The 23,565-nt window shown below is 39.5% G+C and overlaps 1 protein-coding gene across 2 annotated transcripts in view; it reads right to left on the bottom strand.

Moving 5' to 3' along the window:
* Positions 1 to 23,565, bottom strand: part of NPC1 (NPC intracellular cholesterol transporter 1) — a 1,151,083-nt gene that overhangs the window by 107,373 nt on the left and 1,020,145 nt on the right. For both annotated transcript variants that reach the window (XM_044065361.1, XM_044065360.1), the window contains exon 22: positions 20,904 to 21,135. In XM_044065361.1, the coding sequence (XP_043921296.1) occupies positions 20,904 to 21,135 (232 nt within the window). The remainder of the gene's footprint in view (positions 1 to 20,903; positions 21,136 to 23,565) is intronic.

Below are 23,565 nucleotides of genomic sequence, written 5' to 3'. Positions count from 1 at the left end.
TACTACAGAAGGGTGTTCATCTTGGTTATTTTTCTAAAAAGGATATAGAAGGCAAGCTAAATTGTGATGCTAGTGATCTGGCCGTATTTTTTTGCTTGCCTAAAATCCACAAAAATTTGAGAGAGCCTCCAGGAAGACCAATAGTATCGCATGTAATTTTTTTTTACACAATATGGGGCTCTTGTTACATGAAATATTATTTCCGTATGTACAGAAAACAGCATCATATGTACAAAATAGTTTTGATTTTTTGAGGAAAATTAAAAATATTGAGTGGAAAAAAGAAATGTTTTGGATTGTGTTAGACGTTAAAAGTCTTTACCCATCGATTAAACATAACGATGGTTTGTCTGCTATTACATTCTTTCTAGGTGATGACCCTTTGTCTGCCTTTATAATAGAAATGGTGGACTTTTGTTTACAAAATAACTTTTTTCTGTATAATAATGAGATTTATAGACAGAAACAGGGCACTGCCATGGGGGCATCTTTTACCGCCATATATGCCAATTTATTTATGTTATATTTTGAAAGTCTATTTATTTAAACAAGAGTTTGTTAAATTTCATGTTAAACATTATTTTTGTTATATAGATGATTTAATTTTTATTTGTGAAGGAGGGGCAGAGAAAGTAAATCAATTTGTAGAAGATATACATAATAATCAATTTGAGTTGTCTTTTGATGGATTACAACAAGGTAGCAAGGTACATTTCTTAGATCTAGAACTGGAAGGCAAAGAGGATGACACAATAACGAATACATAGAAAATTTATTGATGGTAGTCAATTTTTACATGCTTCCAGTTGCCATCCACCTCATAATATTCTGAATGCTCTTCCATATAATGAAATTTTAAGGTTATCTAGATTATGTAATAAAGAAGAGAATTTGAAAGAAGAGAATTTGATAGAAGAAATGTACAAATCAGCAAAACTATTTATTAATAGAGGTTATAATTCTGCTACGGAGAAAGAAGCAGTGTATAAGGTATTCAATAAGGGTAAGAATGCAAGGGACAAAAATAGAGAGAAAAATAATATGATTTGTGAAAGAAATATCTCAAATAGAGAACAGTTACAACAAATTTATTTTGTTTCTATGTATAATATTAAAACCAAAGAAATTATTGATATGCAGGAACACTATTGGAAAGTTTTGATACAAGATAAAGTACAGTTGTGTACACTTACCATAAATGTAGATGTAGAGACAAAAGTGGTGAACCAACCACCTGGAACGTTCAGCAAAACTGTTCTTATGGCTGCAGTAGCTGTAGTTAATTGAGAAAAATCACCTGGTACGTTGAACAGAACTATTCATAAAACTGCACATGAAACTGCAATGCCTTCAGTAAAATAGGAAAATAATGCTCCGTGATAAAATCCAAGCAATCTTTTATCGTGAACAAGAAATAAGCGCTTTCACGTGGTAAAACCACGCTTCTTCAGATTTCATTTAATCAGTGTACAAACACTATTATTTATACTACCAAGCGCGGGAAATCAATCAATTAACTGAGCACTTACAAAGTTAATTGAATTAAATATGCGTTGCTAGGCATCAGAGGATTCCATTATGCTACAAACACCTCAATGCTATATGTATCTATACCACATAAAAAACATGAAAAACAAAATCAACATTAGCTAAAAGCCATAAAATCATGCCATATTTCTTTCGATCATAACTGATATTAGTGTTCTCTTTATGAACACACAGCGATGACTTTCATTAATAGCAATTAAAAGAGCTATCCTAATATCAAAACTCCTAAAGAATACATAATGTAGTAGTACTAAATAAAAAAACTTAAGCAGCAAGCCTAGCTCAAAAAGAGCATGATGATGGAAACAACTGTACGGATCAAAAAATTTCTGCACAGATAATGGTGTATCCTCAGTATATGCAAAATAGCTACGAGGACCCTAATCATGCAATATTTAATTTAGGTATTCCTTTGTATTGATGTATACATATTTAACTTTATCTTAGAAAATAATAGATGGCAAAAAGGCATGACTGACCTATATACAAACATATAATCTAACTAAAAAAGAGAAGAGAAAACTAAACGAAAAAATTGTCGCATTTCCTTGAACAACATTTTTTGAAACACTGCTTCTTAGTATATAAATACATCACTAATATAAAAAAATTTTGTTAACGAATTAGTAGATTAAAACTAGAAATGAAGCTTATATTCCCATTGCAGAACAAGACTCATGTCCTCAAACGTACCTAAATCTACGCAATTTAAAGTGTATGTGTGTATCGTAGAATATACTACATGTCCCAAATATCAAAGTCAGTGAATGATTGTATGCAAACTGTTCATTCCATGACTATAACTGAAGTACAAAAATACAAAAGTGTAAATGCCTAAATCCTTTAAATAGATGACTAAATAAATAAATAAATGAATATATATATATATATATGTGTGTATGAGGATATAATTGTAATAAACCCTGTGTTACATACATAATGAACCAAAAGTGGCCAAATGTAAAAGTCTCTGTCTGTCCAGACTGTGTGTCTGATGATGAAAATTAATGTTCTATCTAGATAGCAAGACTGGCTTAATGGATATAGAACTATTAATCCCTGGTGTTAGGTGGGCTCCTAGTTTCAGGATCCAGTGCAGTTCATTAATAGCTAAATTATTTTCCTTATTTCCTCCCCTGGCATTAGCAATTACTATTTGCAAAACTCTAAAGGTGAAGGAATGTGATGGAAAATCCATGACATGTTTCGCTAATGCATTAACTTCTACCTTCTTCCTAATGTCATATAAATGATTGTATATGCGCTCATGCAGTTTCCTTTTTGTTAGGCCTACATAGAACGCCTGACATTTAATGCAGGTAGCAAGATATATAACATTACTGGTATTGCAATTAGCAAAAAAGTGTGGTGTAAAAACGTAATCCATAGTAGGATGTTCAAATAATTGTTCCTTGGTAATATAGCTGCATCTGTTACAACTGTAACATGGAAACGTGCCTCGTTTATAAGAAATGGAATTGGAGGAAGTCATTTTATTACCTTCAATTATGGTATGTATATCACCACATAAAATCCTCTCTAGGTTTTTGCTATTCTTGTATAGAAAAACTGGATTCTTACCTACCAGCTCTCTTGTAGTGGCATCTATAGTTAGTATATGCCAATTCATCGCTGTGTGTTCATAAAGAGAACACTAATATCAGTTATGATCGAAAGAAATATGGCATGATTTTATGGCTTTTAGCTAATGTTGATTTTGTTTTTCATGGTTTTTATGTGGTATAGATACATATAGCATTGAGGTGTTTGTAGCATAATGGAATCCTCTGATGCCTAGCAACGCATATTTAATTCAATTAACTTTGTAAGTGCTCAGTTAATTGATTGATTTCCCGCGCTTGGTAGTATAAATAATAGTGTTTGTACACTGATTAAATGAAATCTGAAGAAGCGTGGTTTTACCACGTGAAAGCGCTTATTTCTTGTTCACAATAAAAGATTGCTTGGATTTTATCACGGAGCATTATTTTCCTATTTTACTGAAGGCATTGCAGTTTCATGTGCAGTTTTATGAATAGTTCTGTTCAACGTACCAGGTGATTTTTCTCAATTAACTACAGCTACTGCAGCCATAAGAACAGTTTTGCTGAACGTTCCAGGTGGTTGGTTCACCACTTTTGTCTCTACTACTGTGTTCTTTTGGTGGGTGAGCCATTTAACAGTGTTACCGGCTTTTTCATCTAGTATAAATGTAGATGTTAGAGTGTCTTCACTATTGCAGTCATGACTGTAGGGTTCTCCCCTGCCGGCAGGCAGTCCTCAGTCGGCCAGAATCCCAAAGTCTAGGTCTGGCGTCGGCTGTTCAGCCATGCTCCCTGACGGCAGAGCGCCAGGAGTACAAAGCTGACAGCCGACGCCATGTTCTTCAGTTTTTCTTGCCCCAGATGTCAGGTGTTCCAAAATGAGTAAGATCCCATACCCTTTGCAAATACACCTCAGAAGAAGGGTGAAAAAAAAGGGACCACACAAAAGAAAAAATAAGAGGGAACAGGAGGGAGGGAAACCCAGACTGCAACAGTGAAGACACTCGAACATCTACATTTATGGTAAGTGTACACAACTGTACTATGTTCATCGTGTTTCACTGTTGCAGTCATGACTGTAGGGTTGAATCCCAAAGCAGAATAAAAGGGAGGTGGTCATAAAGTAGAGGGGGCGGCTAGAAGGCCCTGCAAGACTGCAGAAGCAAAGCCTGCCCTAGACTTAGAGTAAAGAGGTAGATTGTAGTGCTTAGAAAAAGTATGCACTGAACTCCAAGTTACAGCTTCCAAAATGTCCTTGGTAGGAACTCCTCTGAGGAAGGCAGCTGAAGTGGCAGCAGCTCTGGTAGAGTGAGCCCTTATAGTCCCTGGGATTTGCTTTCCATGGTGTGAATAGCAAAATCCGATTCCATGAGCAATCCATTTGGAAATGGTCTGTTTTAAAATAGCTTTACCTTGGGAACTTGAAGCATAAGAAACAAACAATTGCTCTGATTTCCTGATGTCCTTGGTTCTGTCCAGGTAAAAACGTAGTTGTTTGTGTACATCCAAGGAATGCAAGATCCTTCCCCCCTTATTTTGAGGAGTGGGGAAAAAAGTTGGCAAGTGAATAGTTTGATTTAAAGCCACTTTGGAAATCACCTTAGGCATGAAAGTAGGATTAGTCCTTAAAGATACCCTGTCTTGATGAAAAATAATATAATGTTCCACAGTCATGAGAGCTTGCAACTCCGAAACTCTCCTGGCAGAGGTCAGAGCTAACAGGATGGCTGTCTTCCAAGATAAAAACTTGATGTCAGATGTGGCAGCAGGCTCAAAAGGAGGTAAGGTGAGTTTTTCCAAAACATAGTTGAGATCCCAAGCAGGAATCTAGGGGGCCTTAAGTTCTTAGCTCCTCTGAGAAACTGTCTCATGAGCTGGTGGGAAAAAATTGGAGGGTCTGTATTATAATGAGCAGAAATAGCAGAGGCATGTATCTTTATGGAAGAGAAAGAGAGACCCTTATGTAAGAGGTCTGTCAGGTAAAGTAAAATCAGAGGAATGTTAGGAATAAGAGGATCTGAATCCTGAGCCTGCATCCAGGAACAAAATCTTTTCCATTTTCCTGCATAAGATTTTCTAGTGCTAGGACGTCTGGCTTCTAAAATGACATCCATAACCTGCTTGGGTAGGAGAGAATGAATTAAAGACCCTGGATTAACCAGGCTGCCAGGCTGAGAGTTTTGACATGGGAGTGCAGAACCTGACCCTGGTGTTGGGACAGAAGGTTCGGAGTCTGTGGTAAAACCCAAGGGGGCTCCAGACAAAGGTTTTTCAGTGTTGGGTACCAAAACTGTTGAGGCCAATTTGGGGCCAGCAAGATTATCACCTTGGGCTTGTCCTGTTTGATCTTTAATAATTCCCGTGGAAGAAGAGAAAGAGGTGGAAAGGCATACCCCGAGAGGTTTCTCCAACTGAATGATAGTGCATCCACTTTCCAAGCTAGTTCGTGGAATGTCCTGGTGCAAAAAATCTGTAGGTGATGATTGAGGTGGGATGCAAAGAGGTCTATGTGCAGACATCTCCAGACTACTGTAATCATCTTGAATATTTTGGTGTCCAGCATCCATTCGTGTGGGTCCGACAGGTTTCTGCTCAGACTGTCTGCCAGGAAGTTTTGCTTCCCTGGTAGAAACTGAGCTTGAAAGTCCAGTTTGCAAGCTAGACCTGTGTTCCAAAGATTCATGGCTAGTCTGCAAAGGGGATAGGAATGAGATCCCCCTTGCTTGTTTATGTGCCACATAACTGTGGTGTCTGTCCGTATCAGTAGTTGTCCTGGTTGTAGAAGATTCCTCAAGGCCAATAGAGCTTTCTGAACGGCTAACATTTCCTTTAAATTGATATGCAGGTGCTTCTGATCCTTTGTCCAAAGGCCCTGCAGACAGTTGCCCTGAAAATGGGCTCCCCATACATAATCTGAGGTGTCTGTGGTTAGTATCCGAGTGGCAGGAGGCAGACTGAAGGGTTTTCCTTTGTTTAGAGTACATGCCTTGGACCACCAAAGGAATTCCTTTTGAAGACGAGGCAGGATGGTGATCTGTATGTCTAAACTGTGGCAATGCTGAGACCATACACTTTTTAGGTACCACTGTATTTTCCTCATATGTAGTCTTACATATGGTACGAGAAGGATGCAGGAGGCCATGTAACCCAAAGCCTGCAGGAATTTCCTTGCAGATAGCTGAGTTAATGTTGCCAACGTTTTCAAGTTGAAGCCAGCTGTAATTGTTTTTCGTATGTCAGAAATGCCATCTGGGTTGTTGTGTTTAGAGAAGCACCCAGAAAATTATCTGTTGTGAGGGTGTTAAATTTGACTTTATGTTTACAGTGAATCCCAGGAACTTGAGAAGATTCTGAACAAACTCTAGATGCTGGAGTAAGACATCCTTGCTGTCTGCCTGAATAAGACAGTCATCCAGATAAGGGTAAATTTGAATTCCCTTGAGTCTGCAATAAGCTACTACTGGAGCCAGGCATTTGGTGAAGACCCTGGGCGCAGTAGACAATCCAAAGGGCAGCGCAGAGAATTGATAGTGCCTCGATCCGGCCTTGAACCTGAGGTATTTTCTGCATTCCTGCCTGATGGGAATGTGTAAATATGCCTCCTTTAAATCCAAAGTTACCATCCATGCATTTTTGGTCAGCATTGGAAGTAGCTGCTGTAGAGTAAGCATCTTGAATTTTGGTATCTCAAGAAAAGTGTTCAAGACTGACAGATCCAGAATGGGTCTCCATGAATTTTGCTTCCTGGGGACTAGAAAGAGCCTTGAGTAAAAACCTTGTCCCATCTCTGAAAGTGGAACTAGTTCTATGGCTTTCATAGCCAAGAGAGCTTCCACCTGGTTTAAGGCCTCTAACCATTGATGTTTTGGAAGATCCTGCCATCCGCTTGGTCTTGGTAGGGTATGAAAATGGAATTTGTAACCTCTTGAAACCACATCCAGAACCCACTTGTCTTGGGTTATAAGAGTCCAATTTAGGTGAAAAAGAGAATGTTTTCCTCCGAGAGGGGCTTCCAGGCAAGAAGTTCCTGCAGCCCAACAGAGGGAGTCATTGAGTCTGTTTTCTATGAGCTTGCGACCTGTCCTCTCCTCCCCTGGGGGTGGAAGCAGTCCACTGTCTTGGTCTATAAGAGGCTTGCGTTTGAGGCCTTCCTCGGGAACGTCTGCATCTACCCCTCTGAGGCCTGTCTGAATTGGGAAAGGACCAATTTTTGTAGGCCAATTCCTACTAAATCTGGGTGGCTGTACTTGTAAGAAATCTTTAACTGTTTGCATGGATTTTGCCTTGTCCTCCATCTTCTTTATCACCTCTTCAGCTTTAGATCCAAACAAAACATTATGCTGGACAGGAGCATCCAATAATTTAGCTTTTACTTGATCTGGCAAATTTTGTTCCTTCAACCATGCATGCCTTCTAATGACTATGCCAGAGGCAGCAGCCCTACAAGAAGCCTACAAGGCATCAAATCCACAGTGTAAACCATGCTTCCCAACTTGTTCAGTGGCATGCAATAAGTCATGTAATTCCTTATCATCTGCACAGGCGGAAATGGAAGTTAGCTTTTGTTTTAAAACAGACAGGAGAAATTGCTGGTATTTCAGCATATGAAACTTGACAGTTTAAAGCCCTAATAGATAAAGTAGCAGAAGTGTACACTTTTTTGCCCCATCTTTCTAAAGATCTGGAATCCTTCTCAGTGGGAATGGGGTTTTTAGCAGAAGCGGCCTTAACCCCCTTAGGACCCCGAGAAATGGTTTCAGGGTCAGCAGTAGGATTCTTGTATAAAAACTGGTGGGAATCAGGAACCCTATAATATCTGTCTGGCTTAACAGGAGCTGGAGGAATAGAGTCAGGAGTTAAGTTAGCCTCCGAAAAAGCATCATCTACAATATCCAAAATAAGAGGAATAGCCAGGGGTCTATGTTGGGAAGAAGAAGAAAATCCCTTAGTCTTTTCTTAGATTCAGAGTACTCCTGTCCTTCCCAGTGAAAATGTTCCCTCATTTCATGCAAAGTTTCCCCAAAAGAGAAATCCTCAGGGGGAGAAGCTGAAGGAATGGATTCCTCAGCATCAGAATCCTCATAAGGAGGGAAAGAATATTCCTGGTCAGAAGAAGAAACTGAAGAAACAGAAGCCTGATCAGAGGAGTCATAATAAACTTCCTGCCTTGGCCTTTTATCTGGAGGGGGATGTGAACCCCTAATCATAGTAAGTAAGTCCTCCGCCATCTTAAGTAACTGTTTCTGAGACTTGGGTGCCGGATCAGAAGAGGCCTGGGCTGCAGTCTTTGATTTGGAAGAAGTCTTTGCCTTTATTAGAAGCTGAGTAGGCCTGAAAACCCCTTCGGAAGCCGGTACCTGCACAGCAGCTCCGGACCCATCCGAAGGAGCATTGTCCGAAGGTCCTGCAACAGAAATATTCAAAGGCCTAGTTGGCTCCTCGTGGAAGTCCGTTTCGGCAATCAGTTCCGAAATGGTCGACGACAGGGGCTGCAAAAGCACCTCACAGACGACGGCCGAACCTGAAGCTGGCTCTGCTTGTACAACATCATCTGATTTGGACCTCGGAGGCCTGTCTTTATCCTTGCGTCATTTGTGAACTCAGGTAGCCGTAACCGTATCCGACGACATTTTATAATTAAAATGCCTACCGAAGTAATGAAATGCAAAATCGTACCTTCGTTTAATCGTACGTTGATTGAATCTAGCACAAAACCGACAACTAGCTACGTTGTGGTCAGGGCCTAAGCAAGGAATACAGTAAGAATGAAAATCCTTATGAGGTATTTGCTTCCCACATGAAATACAATTATTAACTTTTTCTGACATCGGACTGGAGCAAGAAAAAAAGTTTCCCCAACGGGGTACTTAGCTTTGAGTAGGAGAGCAAAGTCTTCGGACTGAAGTACGTTTATAAAAAATTGTCAGGAGTGAGCCGACTGGCACTTGCGAGCTGCTATCACCGCACGGCAAGAAAGACTGGAGAACATGGCGTCGGCTGTCAGCTTTGTACTCCTGGTGCTCTGACGTCAGGGAGCATGGCTGAACAGCCGACGCCGGACCCAGACTTTGGGATTCTGGCCAATCGAGGACTGCCTGCCGGCAGGGGAGAACTCTACAGTCATGACTGCAACAGTGAAACATGATGAACATCATCCTGGCAAAGATATTACCAAGATGGCCCTCGTGGTCATATGTCCGGGGGAGAAATGTAAAAGATATGTTGGTTCATGGGTTATTCACTTTACCAGATGTAACATTAGTGAAAGCCCCAATACAGATGGGGGACTTTCAAATGTGGAAGATGTCAGATTTGTTCACATATTGTTAGAAGTTTTGAAAAGGTGAATAATGTTCCACTCACATGTAGATATAGATATACATGCGAATCTACAGGAGTAATATACATTTTGAGTTGTCCATGTAATATGTTTTATGTGGGAGAAACCAAAAGAATGTTCCGTACAAGATTTATGGAACATATTAGGGATATAAAAAACTGCAAACAGGAAAAAGTGATTGCTTCTCATTTTATGTTGATGCATAATAGTGATTTTTCACTATTGAATGGAAGTGTTTTAGAAAAAATTAATTGTTTTTATATCAGTGATGATGTTTTGAAAAAGAAACTTTTATATAAAGAATGTATTTATATTCTGAAGTTTAATACATTGGTTCCTACAGGTTTTAATAGTGAACTAAATTGGAGAAGTAACAAAAGTAAGAGCACTGACAGTACCACAGCTGGAACATTTATTACAAAAATAAAGAAAACAATCAAAACAAATTTACAAAGAATAAATCCTTACAAAACAGTGGTAAGCGCTTTCAGGGATCTACCCCTTCATCAGACAACAGTTAAAAATCCCCATAATTCATTAAATACTGGAGGTTAGTCACATGATGTTTCAAAATTTCAGTTGTACCCAATAAGGACATAACAATAAGTGCATCAGTACATATTAGCACAGTTATGCAATTAGAGAGACCATACAGTAAAGAAATATTAGCTAAGATAAGTAAGAAATGTGTATAACCTTATATGGTGTATAACTATATATAATAAAAACCTGATAATCCTAGCGACAACACATCTCCATATATATATATATATATATATATATATATATATATATATATATATATATATATATATATATATATATATACATACACACATATATATATATATATATATATATATATACATACACACATATATATATATATATATATATATATATACAATACCAGTGCATCCAGCTTATATAGATACATACATTAAAATTTTTTATGTGAAATATAAAATGCTAATATTTATATAGAAATAGTGTTGTCGCTAGGATTATCAGGTTTTTATTATATACAGTTATACACCATACAAGGTTATACACATTTCTTTTTTATCTTAGCTATACTTTCTTTAGTGTATGGTCTCTTTAACTGCATAACTGTGCTAATATGTACTGATACACTAATTATGTCCTTATTGGGTACAACTGAAATTTTGAAACATCATGTGACTACCTCCAGTATTTAATGAATTATGGAATTTTTAACTGTTGTCTGATGAACGGGTAGATCCCTGAAAGCGCTTACCACTGTTTTGTAAGGATTTATTCTTTGTAACTTTGTTTTGATTTTTTTCTTTATTTTTGTAATAAATTTCCCAGCTGTGGTACTGTCAGTGCTCTTACTTTTGTTGCTTTTCACTTTTCACTGACAGTTTTGTGCTTAGAGAGAGGATACTTACTTTTATTTCTAAACTGGAGACGTGTTCTTTAAGATAATTATGTTCTAATGAATTAATTATGTGTTAATTAGTGTTTGTGATGAGTATAAATGAAATTCTTATGGTGAATGTGTTATTCCAAAAAGGTGTTTTTCACCGAGGCGCTAGAATAAAGAAAGGATTATTACTAAGCGGTTTGTGTTCCATTCGCAGCAGAAAGAGTCTTGCCTTCTTGTTCACACCTGGTTAGAGTTTCTTTCACTTTTGGCCTGAACAAGGACGAGCTGTTAAAAAGGGCATTAATAAAGGAAGACTTACAGGGCTCAGCAAAGTCGCATATGCACATCCAGGAATGCCTCCTTAAGGAGATTCCTTTACCCGCTGCCCTACTCGCTCAATCGGCCACATAGGATACAAGTCAAATGGAGGAGTTTACTATGGAATTTAAGGTGGAAAGCTGGAAGGTCACTTTGACACCCCCACAGCTGTAGAACCTTGAAGGCCATCTTCCTAGCTCCTTCAGGAGATCCATCTGAAGCCTAGTGAAATGGGTCAAGTAGTTCAGCGATCTAAGGGTAAAAGCCACTGACGAAAACATATGCTTTCTGTACGTGTCCATCATACGAGATTCTTTATTCAGCGGATGGAGAGATGTGGAATTCTCAGACAATTCCTTTTTGGTTGCTGCCGCCACCACCATAGCATCTACCGGGACACATTTGGATTGAAATTCTTTATCAGATGGTGCTGTAATGAATTTGTTCAGCCTCCTCAGAACAGGTTCCACACATTCTGGGAAGCCCCATGCCTTTCGACTAACTACATTTAGAAGTTGATCGAAAGGCAGTGTCACCCAAGAGGTGGAGGGGCAAGACTCAAAAGCCTCCAGGTACACAGACTCATCCTCAGAAGGGTTAAGGGGCTTCCAGCCACCTCTATGCCTAAGGATCTCTAGGATGTCCGCAAAAGAGACATCCTCAGAGGGTGACCGTAGGGACCCTTCTGAATCATCTATGTCCATGTCTGAAGTGATAGACTCGTCAGGGGAGTCTAGATGTTTCCTCTTACAAGTTCTCTTCCGAAGGACCTGTTCAGAGGGATACTCGGGGGAGGTTTCAGAAGGGATGGGTACATCCAATGGGATATCCTGGGAACTAGGGTCTCCCTGCTTGTGGGGGAGAGATGGTAAGGAGGCAGAGTCTGACACTTTTGGAAGAAGAGTGTTTGGATCCGACAGCGGAGTTGTCTGGCATAACAGCACTCTCCTCATGACCTTGAAGGCACCACAACCCTGCTTCGAGGGAGCCTTTGGTCCTGAAGAGCCAGGAAACTGCCCCCGAACCAAGGATGTGGGCTCCAATGCGATGAAGGCACCGAGCTCACCTGCACAGAGGCCCTGAGAGGTAGATTTGGATCTGACAAAAATCCAACCCGACTCTCCTCTCCGGACCCAATGGGAGACAGTTGGCTCTTAGACCCCTCAAAAGATGATGGCACCGAAGAGGTCAGAGCAGAAGTCGGAACCAAAGAACCAGGAGCAGGTCTTGGGCCCGACGGTTCCACTACAATCAAATCCAAGCACTCCGGTTCCGAAGCCACTCGGGTCAGGAGAGGAATCGAAGAAGGGATAGTGACAGTTGTTGGTTCCAATTCATTTTGGGCTGGATTTAAAAGAATCTTGGCTAGCACCGGTGTCCGTAACAGCCTCTTGACCACCCGCTCCACATAGTCATCCGGCAGACTCTGGGAAGACCGAGAGGACAGGGTCAAGGACTTGATACTTCCAGCCAATAACTGTAAAATAGGTAACTGCAAGACTGACAAGACCAGCTCCAGAACTGGGGACCGGCTCCGACTGACTCTTGCTCGGCTCCAAAATAACTGGAGTAACCGAAGTCGCCTTTTCGGGGCCGAAAGCCTTCGGGTCCATAGATGTGTCAGCCTGTTTCTTCTATGGCTCCGCGGCTGGAGCCAAAGAAAAAGCTCTTATGAGACTTGTTTGATTTTGGAGATTGAGAAGCTTTTGGAGAACTCTGTTTGCCTTCCAGTGTCTCAGGAAAAGGAACTTTCAACAATCCCCTGACTATTAACTAGATTTTCTCTCCAATAAAACCCTGGAGCTAAAAGCATGGCAAATTGAGCATGAATCCTGTAAATGTACAGCACACACAGCTAGTGTGCCATCTGTCAAGGACATTTTTTTGGCTACAAGAATCGCACTTTTTGAAGCCTGACTGCTTCGTTTCCTTATTATCCTTCGACATTATACCAACAAAGACAAAAAACACTATCAAAGGCTACTACTATGAAATATCAAGTACTACTTTTTATAAACAACCACACAAGAAGTAGGGAAAAGGGGACTAGATTTTTTTTATATATATACACAATCGTACAAAAGTAAATGGAAACTAGAGGAGAAGTCTCCAACTTAAACGACAATCTCCTCTAGCCAGAGGAGAAGTCTCTAACTTAAATGACTCCTTGAGAGAAAGGGGGGAAAAAAAGGAAAGGGAGCCCTCTAATTTAAATGGGCTAAAGGGACAAGCCCTCTAACTCAAACGGGCTTCTTGAAGAGAGAGAAGAAAAATTTTACTTCAGAGTATAACGGGATAGGCAAATAACCAAAGGCCTAGCGAAAGTGACGGCCAGCAACAACACAATCCAAAAACAAAACACAAACAGATTAACCACAACGGTCTAACCCTAAGCAAACAGTATTTCCACAACAGCAGTCTTTATACAAGAAAAAAAAAAGAAAATAGCAGTATAATTAGCAAAAATAGATTCCACTTAGCCTGAGCCTAGTAGGAAGCACCCGATTTAGTTTAGCAGCAAACGAGATCTGGGTAATCGCCATAAACATGATGGGATAGGTTTTTTTGCCTCAAGCCAGAAGTAGCTCTCAAACTTTAGTATAGGCAGAGTCGGAACCGATACTTGTTTCCGAACCCAACCAGCAAGAATGAAGGCGAGATAGGACAACATAACATTCTTTTTTTTTTTTTATTATTATTTTTACTGAACCAAAAACTTTAGAAAATGTAACATACTTTCAAGAAAGAGATGAGAAGAAACAACTACGTAAGAACCTGATAGACATTAGTTTGTGCAAGAAAACTAAAATATGAAATATAAATTCAAAAGAACTGTCATGTATAACAGGTGGGAGTAAGCTTTTTGTTCTAATGGCTACTCTGTCAATATTAATATGGAATATAAACAATCTTACAGGTGTAGAGAAAAAGAAATAGCACTGAATTACAACAAAGGATACTGAATTACATTAAGACATGTAGAGTGTAAACAGAAACAGATACATATGGGTAGAAAGGAGCATGTGAACTTGACAGAGAAAGGGTGTCATGGTGGACATTCAGCAGAATATCAGGGACAAAGGGAAGGGGAAGAAGTAATAATAATGACTGCTAGAGAGGCTCCAATAGTGACAGAAGAGAAAAAACACAATAACGGTATATGTCTAGTAGTACAGTGTTAACTGGCTGGGGAAGAGGATTATATTGATGTGTACTTACATTCCACTTAAAACTATAATAGAGTTTATGAAAATTTGAGGACAGATTAAGTTTTTAGTATTAAACATTACTTATTGGTGGGGATGAGAACCCAATCTGCAAAGGTGAGAATGTATCAGAAAGACCTAGAAGGGAAATACAAGAGGATAGATTTCTGAAGAAGAATAGAATACTTGACATGAAGATATGAATTCAGTAGCAGGAACTCAGTACTGACATCTTCCCCAAGGAACAATAAGTGGACTACACTGGACAGAAATTATATTTCACAACAGCACAGGTATTTAATTTAAAGCTTTGAGACTCATCCAATAACTACTTCAGATCATGTACCATATAAGCAAAAATAAAAATGAAGGCAATGAAGTAAAAATTAGATACTCGCACTTCCCTACTTATATGTTAAAAACAGAAGAACCTAGTCATGGGTAGTGGAAATGATTCAAGAGCTACTACGGAAGATAGAAACTTCTTCAACAGGGAAAGCTAATAAATGGGATAAAATGAAGTTGAAAAACATTGCAAAAATAACAGACACAAAAATAGAGAAAGATATGGGAAAGCAGCAACATGAATTATTTAGAGGAGTTGGTAAATGTTGAAGTACTGCAAAAAGGGAATCTCACAGATCAAAGGGAGGGGCAACTGCAGAGTGTTAAAGGGAAAATAAGAGAGTACTTGGATAATATGCTGAAGTTTAGAAAGACTGACGTTAAGAAATTTGTGTTTTTTTTAAATAACTCCAGAATACCAAACATTTAGCTCAACAACTTGGGCAATAGAAAGTGTAAGGGGTTTTCAACAAACAGATGGCCTGTGACAAGAAAAATAACGAGAGATCCTATGGAGGTATTAGATCTTTTTTTGGAAATTTTATGAAAAACTGTATACAGCAGAGGAATTGAGAAACTAAGAAAAGGCAAACATGGAACTATTTATGGATGACTTAATTATGCCAAGGTTAAAGGAAGATTAGGCTCAACAATTAATAAATAAGATAAGAAAAGAAGATAAAAATGGTAATACACAACCAACAGGGAGATCTTCAGGAACGCATTGCATTCCTGTGGGCATTTGGAAGTTAAGAGGGAAGAAAGAGGTACAAATCTGAAAGGTTTCAGTTAGCAATATTTAAAAAAAAAGTTCAGTACCAGCAACTTCGCAGAAAGCTGTGGAGAAGGCATTACCCTAAAGCAGAAATTACTCTTCTGACTTGGCTACATATAAATCCATTTCAATTTTAAACCACAATTATAAATTGCAAAATTTATTTATTTTTATTTATTACATTTGCTTACTGAGTAATGTCCGACTGGGCCAGTAGCCCATTTTCAGTGGAGACCCATGGAGAAAAGCTCCATCAAATAGTTAACACAACAGTGGACAACATACAGTACGCGAATACAGCAGTTATGACATACAGTGTAAAAATACAGCAGAGAATCATATATAGTGTACAAGTACAGAAGTAATTGTGCAAAACTTATATACAGTTAAATTAATAAGATGATTGAAACAATTTTTTATTGTAGTAGAGAGAAGCTAAAACTTGCTGTCTCATAGTTAGGAGGTTGGAGAACAGAAACAAACTGAGAAGTAAAGCTTCCTGTCTCATGACAGGATCTATCTAGGTATGCTTCAGGGTTCGTATGGCAGGAGTCAGACACAATATACTGTTATGCTTAATCGGGAACTGTGCAGGAGGATAACCAGTGATTTAATCAGGTGCTCTTTTAACAGTAGTGTGAATTTGTGACTGTCTGGATTTTTAGGATGTGTTGGGGTAAACAGTTCCAGGTTTTGGCTGCTTTGTTAGAACAGAGGGAGTCTCCACAGTAGTTGTGGGACTTTGTTATCTTTAGGATTCATTTATCAGAGGATCTAGGGGACCTATTGTTTATGGTGGGTTGAACTAGGTCAATGAGAGCAGGGCAGTTACTGGGTTTATGGACGATATTGTGGGCAATGGTTACTTAGTCGACAGTTAATAGGTTGAGGAGTTCGATCCAGTTGAGTTGGTGAAGGACAGAACAGTGACAAAATTTATGTGGTACATTAATGGCAAACTTGGCTGTTTTGTTGTAGCAGGCCTCTACATTGTTCAGGTCAGATTTGCGCAGGTTGGTAAAGATTTGGGAGCAGTAAAGGAGTGTGGATAGTAGGTGGGATCTGGCAGTGGATAGTCTGGCATTATTGGTTAAGTATGGTTTGGCCCTATAAAGGGAGCCAAGTTTTATATGGACATTTTTGTTTAATTGTTATAGCTATGTGTTTATGAAACATTAGATAGTAGTCTATTATTACACCTAGAGGCTTAGGTTTGATTGACAGTTCAATTTTTGTACCATTAGAGGAGTAGATGGTGAGAGGGGTTAAATTATTTTTAGCTTTTGTAGTACTGAAGACCATTAGTTTTTTTGGGTTCAGTATGAGCTGGTGATTGGGCAGGAAGTTTTCTATGTCTTGGAGAGCTTTTTGCGTTTCTCCTGTAGTTCCTGAGGTGAGTGGGCAGAGCAGATGAGAGAGGCATAATCTGCACATTGAATGATAGGGGCTAGTTGAGTGGAGATACTGAGGGTGTTGGTAAATATAATGAAGAGGAGAGGTCCAAGGATGGATCCTTGGGTCACTCCAACAGAGATAGGGAGAAGCGGGGGGGGGGGGGGGGAGTTTGTTTTCCCATTTGGTAGACTGCTGGCAATTGGAAAGACAGCTGTGAAATCAATTCGGGGATGACATACTGAGGTGAGTCTATATCATGAGATCGACATCTTAAAATCTCGACTCTCAGTTCGACAGAAACAAACTCCAACTTTCCCGAACGGCCAAATCACCGATTTCTTTTTCCAACGGAAAGAAATCTGTTGGCCAAACACCAATGCCACACAAAAACAAACATATTTAAGTGGGGGGCTTCGCCCCTCATACCCCCCAACGTGAAGGGCTGTGCCCCCCACACCCCCCTAACTAAATATACTAACTCCGAAACCACACTACAGTCAGGGAAAGGGCAGGTATAACAGAACGGCAAACAGATTTCTTTCCGTTGGAAAGAAATCAGTGATTTGGCCATTTGGGAAAGTTGGAGTTCGACATTTTCGTATCGAACAAATGAGAGTCGACATTTTAAGATGTCAATCTCGTGATATAGACCCTACTGTGGTTATAGGTAGCTAGTTTGTCGAGAAGAATTTGGTTGGATACTGTACCAAAAGCTTTGGACATATCAAGGAAAACTGATGACACAAGTTGGTGTTCATTTATGTGTTGGTGAAAAGTACAGTATTGGTACTATGTTTTGGTCAGAAGCTGTGTTGTGAGTTGGACAAGAGGTTGTTTTTAAGGAAGAAGTCAAGGTGTTTATGGTAAATGCATGCACTTTTCTAATATTTTGGCTACGGGAGAGAGAATGGCAATGGGTCAATAGCTTGTGAAATCTGTAGCGGGGCCTCCTTTGTGTAGGGGAATGATATGTGACATTTTCCATAGGAGTGGAATGTATTGTTCAGAGATGGAGCAGTTGATAAGTATTGATACAGGATAGGAGATGGAAATGGCCAGCCAGTTTTAGGAATTCATTGGGCACTTGATCGGCTGCAAGAGTACAGGGTTTTAATTTGGTTAGGAGCTTTTTCATCTAGTTGGTTTGTATGGGCATAATGGGAAAGAGTTAGGGCTAGCTACAGTAGAGGTGGATACTGTTAGCGGTGTGTTAGAGGAAGGTTATTGAATTGATAAAGTGAGAATTGAACGGAGATGCTGTACATTCTGAAGAATTATTTGTGGATGGAACAGGTATTGAGGGTTTACTAGGGCTTAGGAGATGATTAATTCTTTGCCAAAATTTCTGGGGGGGGTTCTGAAAGTTTTTGTTGGCATGTTTGGAAGTATAATTTTTCTGTCGTTATTTTTTTTTTTGGCTTGATTTCTTAGCTGCTGATATTTGGAGAGGATGTCTCTATTTTTGGTATTTTGGCAAAGAGCCAAGGCCTTATATCCCTTTGTCTGAGGAGAAGTTTGGTGTCTTTTTTTTAGCCACGGTAGTTTGGTTTTGGTACAAATTTTCCTTATGGGAGCTAGGGAATTTAATACATTGAGGAATGTGCTGTTGAAGTATTGTACTGCTAGGTCTAACTGGAGGAATTTTAAAGGTGACCAGTCACATTGGTAAAGCAGTGATTTAAATATATCAGTGGGAGAATATTTTTTGCTGCGGATGTGTTTGAATATGATGTTGGATGTGCGAGTCAGTTTCCTGAAAAGAAAGGTTGTGGAGTGGTCGCTAAGAGCATCCGGAAGGCAACCTGCTTAGTAGCCTAGGTTGGATTTGTTAGTCTAGTATTGCTTGTTTTTTGGAATGTTTATTGATATGTGTGGGGGTGTTAATGGTTTGGGAAAAATTATAGAGGTTGATAAAGTTGGAGGGGTTATCTGAGAACCATGTAAGCCAGTCAAGGTTGAAGTCGCTTAGGACGATTGTTTCTGGATTGAAGTTATTAGATGCCCAGCAGAGGAGGTTTTATATGATGGATAGGTTGTTACTGGGGGTAAAGCAGGTAGCAATGATTATTATAGTTTTGTAGGAACTGATTTCCAGGTGTGTGGTTAATATTTCCACGATGGAAAGGTCAGGGGGAGTGCAGTTTAGTTGGACTAATTTGAGGGAGTCTTTACACATGATAGTAAGGCCTCCACCCAGTTTGTTTAATCTATCATGCCTAACAATGCTATAGCTATTGGTTAGAATTTTATCTTTTACATGGTGCTTTAGCCAGGTCTCAGTTATGACAGCTATGTCTGGAGAGTAGAGGGCTAGGGCAGCATGGAATTCATTTACTTTGTTTTATAATGCTTCTGTGGTTGAAATTAGTAATGAGTTGGTCAGACTTACTAGCTTTGGGAAGTGGGGGGCAAAGATGATGCCAAAATGACATGGATAAGTGTTTTGTGGTGGCAAGGCAATCCATAGCAGAAGCAATGGATGATAATTAAGAGTTGAAGGGATTTATCTAGTAGGGGAAGACGGCAAAGAGTTAAATGGAATAAGAGTACTTTCCCCAGGATTACCTGATTTGAAAGGATATGGCTACAGTTAAGGCTCATATACACAATTCAAGCAGGTGGTTATAATTCAAAGCAGAAAGCAATGATAATGAAATGGGGGGGGGGGGTGTTATGAAATAGAAAGAGTAAGATTCTGGATGCGGGTCATTATGGACAGTAACAATCACAGAGAATATTATATTTATAAAGTAGCAGAAAGTATTCCAAGAACTAAGGCAACAAGGAAATGGAAAAAGGAAATTTTACCAATAGGGATGACTGCAGGTAGGAGGTATAGGGAATAGGCAACAATGGCCTTGAATTTGCTGGCAGAAATTACTGGAAGAACCAATATACTTGGAGGAAATAACTAGGGAGGGAAAAGATAAACAAAACAAAACAAAAAAATAGGATGACGCTAAGTAGAAGTTTGGTCTGCAGATTACACACTGCCTTCCCTCCCAGGGATTGATAACAGAGTACAGGCAAACAAAGGGAGTTGAGGGTGCTGTGTGAAAGATAAACTCTAGTAATGTTTACAGTTGAGTCTAGAACGGAAGCTGATGTTAAAAAGGGCATGTGAAATATACTGTATGGTAACTCTTAATAGTCAATCAAACAAGGTCAGAAAATATTAGAAAAAGAGACGGGAAAGGCAATTTACAAATGAACAATGCAAGGCTCCCAATTATGCAACAAATTCCAGAAGGTTTACGATTTTTGCACGGAAGTGTTGGCAAAGGCATGTTATACTCAAAGATAACCAACAAATTCTTCCTCAGGTAAAAAGCATATGATGGAAGTGTGATGGAAAAAGAGAGAGGGTGAAGTAATTGAGAATATGTTTTTGAGAATATAAATTCCCTGCAGAGTACTTTGACGGAAATGTTGGGGGAAGAAATGGTTATTAACTAGGGAAATTACAATTTTGAGCTGGGACACAGCATCTAGTAAGGCCTAATTAAAGAAAACTGTCTGAAAAAAAGCAATTTCTAGAAAAAATGGAAATAAGAGATATAAACCAATGCTAATTAAAGTACTGAATATTAAGGAGCTAAAAGAACTGAAGGTGGGATACGTGGGATGTTTACAGAAGGGAAAGAACAAATTTCAAACAAATAAACGGAATTTGTGAGAGCAATACATTCAGAAAAAAATTCAATGGGAGGAGTAAGGTTTATGGGAAGGCAGGAATAAGCAATTTATGTAATGCTGGAGTGAATTAAAACTGATAAAAAAACATGTATACTGCAAGACAATAACAATGGAAATGTTGGTTTTCTGTTAACATACGTTTACTCATTACAGTTTAAAATGTGATGAAAAGAAAACATGCATTTTGCATGATAACAGAAATGCTGGTTTTCTTTTCTATTAATGTATGTGTACTCACGTTACCATTTAAAATGTGATGATTTACTAGAGATTAAAAAAAAAACTGAATGGTGGATGGTCTCTTTCCACCCAAACAATGTTTACAGAAATCACCAATGCAACTTACCATGACAAGGTTGACTAGTGAGACAGCATTCAAGCTGACACTCCACAGCCACATGACTCCAAACATATTGACAACAATCATTGCAATAGTAATGCAGACCATTACAGCAGACCAGAATTCAAAGCCAAGTAGTACTGCAGTCACCACAAATATCGCCACCAAGGACAGGCCCAAATGAAAGATTGTGTCATGTATGATGGTCAGATACTGTTCGTAAAACACATAAAATACACTGTAGGAAAGGAAAACAAATAATTGGTAACAAATCAGTAAAAAACAGAGCTACATAAAAAAAAATTCACATTTTCAGTTTCCTACACAATTTTGCAATGTATTACATAAGTTATGAATTTCACCAATTTCTGTGAAAAAGTAACCAAAGAAAGTACAGTTTTGTACCTACCATAAATGTAGATGTCCGATAGGCATGCATCTGCAGTCCTTACAAATGGGTTGTCCTGTCGTCAGGCAGCCCTTCGGTCGGCCGGATTCCAAAGTCTGGGTCTGGCCTCGGCTGGTGTCGCACTTCACCCGACGTCATAGCGGCAGTTCTTCGGGTATAAAGGCATCAGCCGACGCCATTTTCCTCAGTGTTTCTTGCCCCAGATGCCAGGTGCCCTCTAGGAAGGCTAAATTTGGATAAATGCAAATGGTTCCAAATAGTAGAGAGCAAACAAAAAATAAGCATGTATGTACATATATACAAACAAATACACCATAATAGATTCCCCAGCTAGCTATAAGATGGGCAAATACCCTACGAGTACCACAGAGGCCAAGGAGGGTGGGTAATCCTGACTGCAGATGCATGCCTATCGGACATCTACATTTATGGTAGGTACAAAACTGTACTATGTCCTTCAAGGATGCATCTGCAGTCCTTACAAATGGGTAGAATACCATAGCCAAACTGGGGGAGGAGGAGAAATTAGATTATGGTGTAGTTAAGATCCCTTGCAAAACAGCAGTGGCAAAACCTGCTCGGGATCTGGAGTATAAAGGTAAATTATAATGCTTAGCAAATGTATGCACGGGGCTCCAAGTAGCAGCCTCTAAAATGTCTTTGGTAGCCACTCCTCGTAAGAAAGCTGTGGTAGTGGCTGTAGCCCTTGTAGAGTGAGGCCTGATGTTTTCTGGAGTTTTCTTCCCATGGTAGGAGTAACAAAATCTAATGCAATTTCCTATCCACTTAGAGATTGTCTGTTTTGAAATTGCTTTTCCTTCCATTCCTGTCGCATATGCTACCAGTAGCTGGTCAGTCTTTCTATTGCTCTTGGTCCTGTCCAGGTAGTACCGTAATTGTCTATGTACATCCAAGGTATGCAACAGTCTTTCTCCCCTGTTCTGTGGGTTGGGGAAGAATGTAGGTAGGTGGATAGCTTGATTTAAAGATACCCTGGAGACCACCTTTGGCATAAAGGTAGGATTAGTTCTCACGGACACTCTATCTTGATGGAAGATCAGGAAGGGCTGTACTGCCATTAATGCCTGTAGCTCAGATACCATTCTTGCTGAAGTGATTGCAAGCAGGAAAGCAGTTTTCCATGATAAGTACTGTAATTCTGCTGTTGCTGCTGGCTCGAAAGGAGGGAGTGCCAACTTTTCTAGCACAAAGTTCAAGTCCCATGCTGGCAATGGTGGCTTCCTAGGTGGCTTTACATTTTTAATCCCTCTCAGAAACTGCCTGAGCAGAGGATGTGAGAAGACTGGAGGATCCAAGATGTATTCTGCTGAAATAGCTGATGCATGAATCTTAATGGAAGAATAGGACAGGCCGCTGTGGAAGAGCTCTGCCAAGTATTCCAGGATGTTAGCTATGTTTACCAGTGACACAATCTCTCCTTTTACAGTACTCCAAATGGGATATCTTTTCCATTTTGCTGAATAATTTTTTCTTGTTGAGGGTCTGCGAGCCTCCAAGATAATGTCTTTAACCCTTTGAGATAAATCTGGGTTATTTGGTCTTATGCAATGTTCCAGGCAGCCAGCTGCAGTGTTTTCAGGATTGGATGCAGAGTTTTGAAGTTGTTCTGTGTGAACAGCAAGGGAACTAGGGGCAGAGGCCATATTTGTTCCCGAAACATGCTCCTCAGTAATGGGTACCAATGTTGCCTTGGCCAAACTGGAGCTATCAGGATGATCCTTGGACGTTCTTCTTTGATCTTCAATAGCACCTTGTGCATCAAAGGAAGAGGTTGGAATGCATATGCTGTCAGGTTTTTCCAACTGAAAGGTAGGGAGTCCACTTTCCAAGCAAGTGGGTGGTACGTCCTTGTGCAGAATTTTTTCAGTTGGTGATTGTGTGGGGATGCGAATAAGTCTATTTCTGGTAGTCCCCATTTCCCTGTAATGGTTTTGAAGATGTCTGGATGCAGCATCCATTCGTGGGCATCCGTGGTAGTTCTGCTTAGGATGTCTGCTAGTATATTTTCTTTTCCTGGCACAAAAATTGCTTGAAGCTGAATGTTGAAGCTCAGTGCCACATTCCAGAGGTCCATTGCCATCCGCATAGAGGGTACGAATGTGTGCCTCCCTGTTTGTTGATGTACCACATAACTGTGGTGTTGTCCGTCCTTATCCGCAGTTGACCCTGTCGAAGAAATGGTCTGAATGCCTGAATTGCCAGTTTTACTGCCAGCATTTCCTTTTGATTTATGTGTAG

This window comes from Protopterus annectens, chromosome 3.part0 (genome assembly GCF_019279795.1).
Source record: "Protopterus annectens isolate FY-2018-M chromosome 3.part0, PAN1.0, whole genome shotgun sequence".
Classification (NCBI taxonomy): Eukaryota; Metazoa; Chordata; order Ceratodontiformes; family Protopteridae; genus Protopterus; species Protopterus annectens.
Note: the sequence above shows the minus strand (reverse complement) of the source record. Positions and strands in the feature narration are given on the sequence as shown.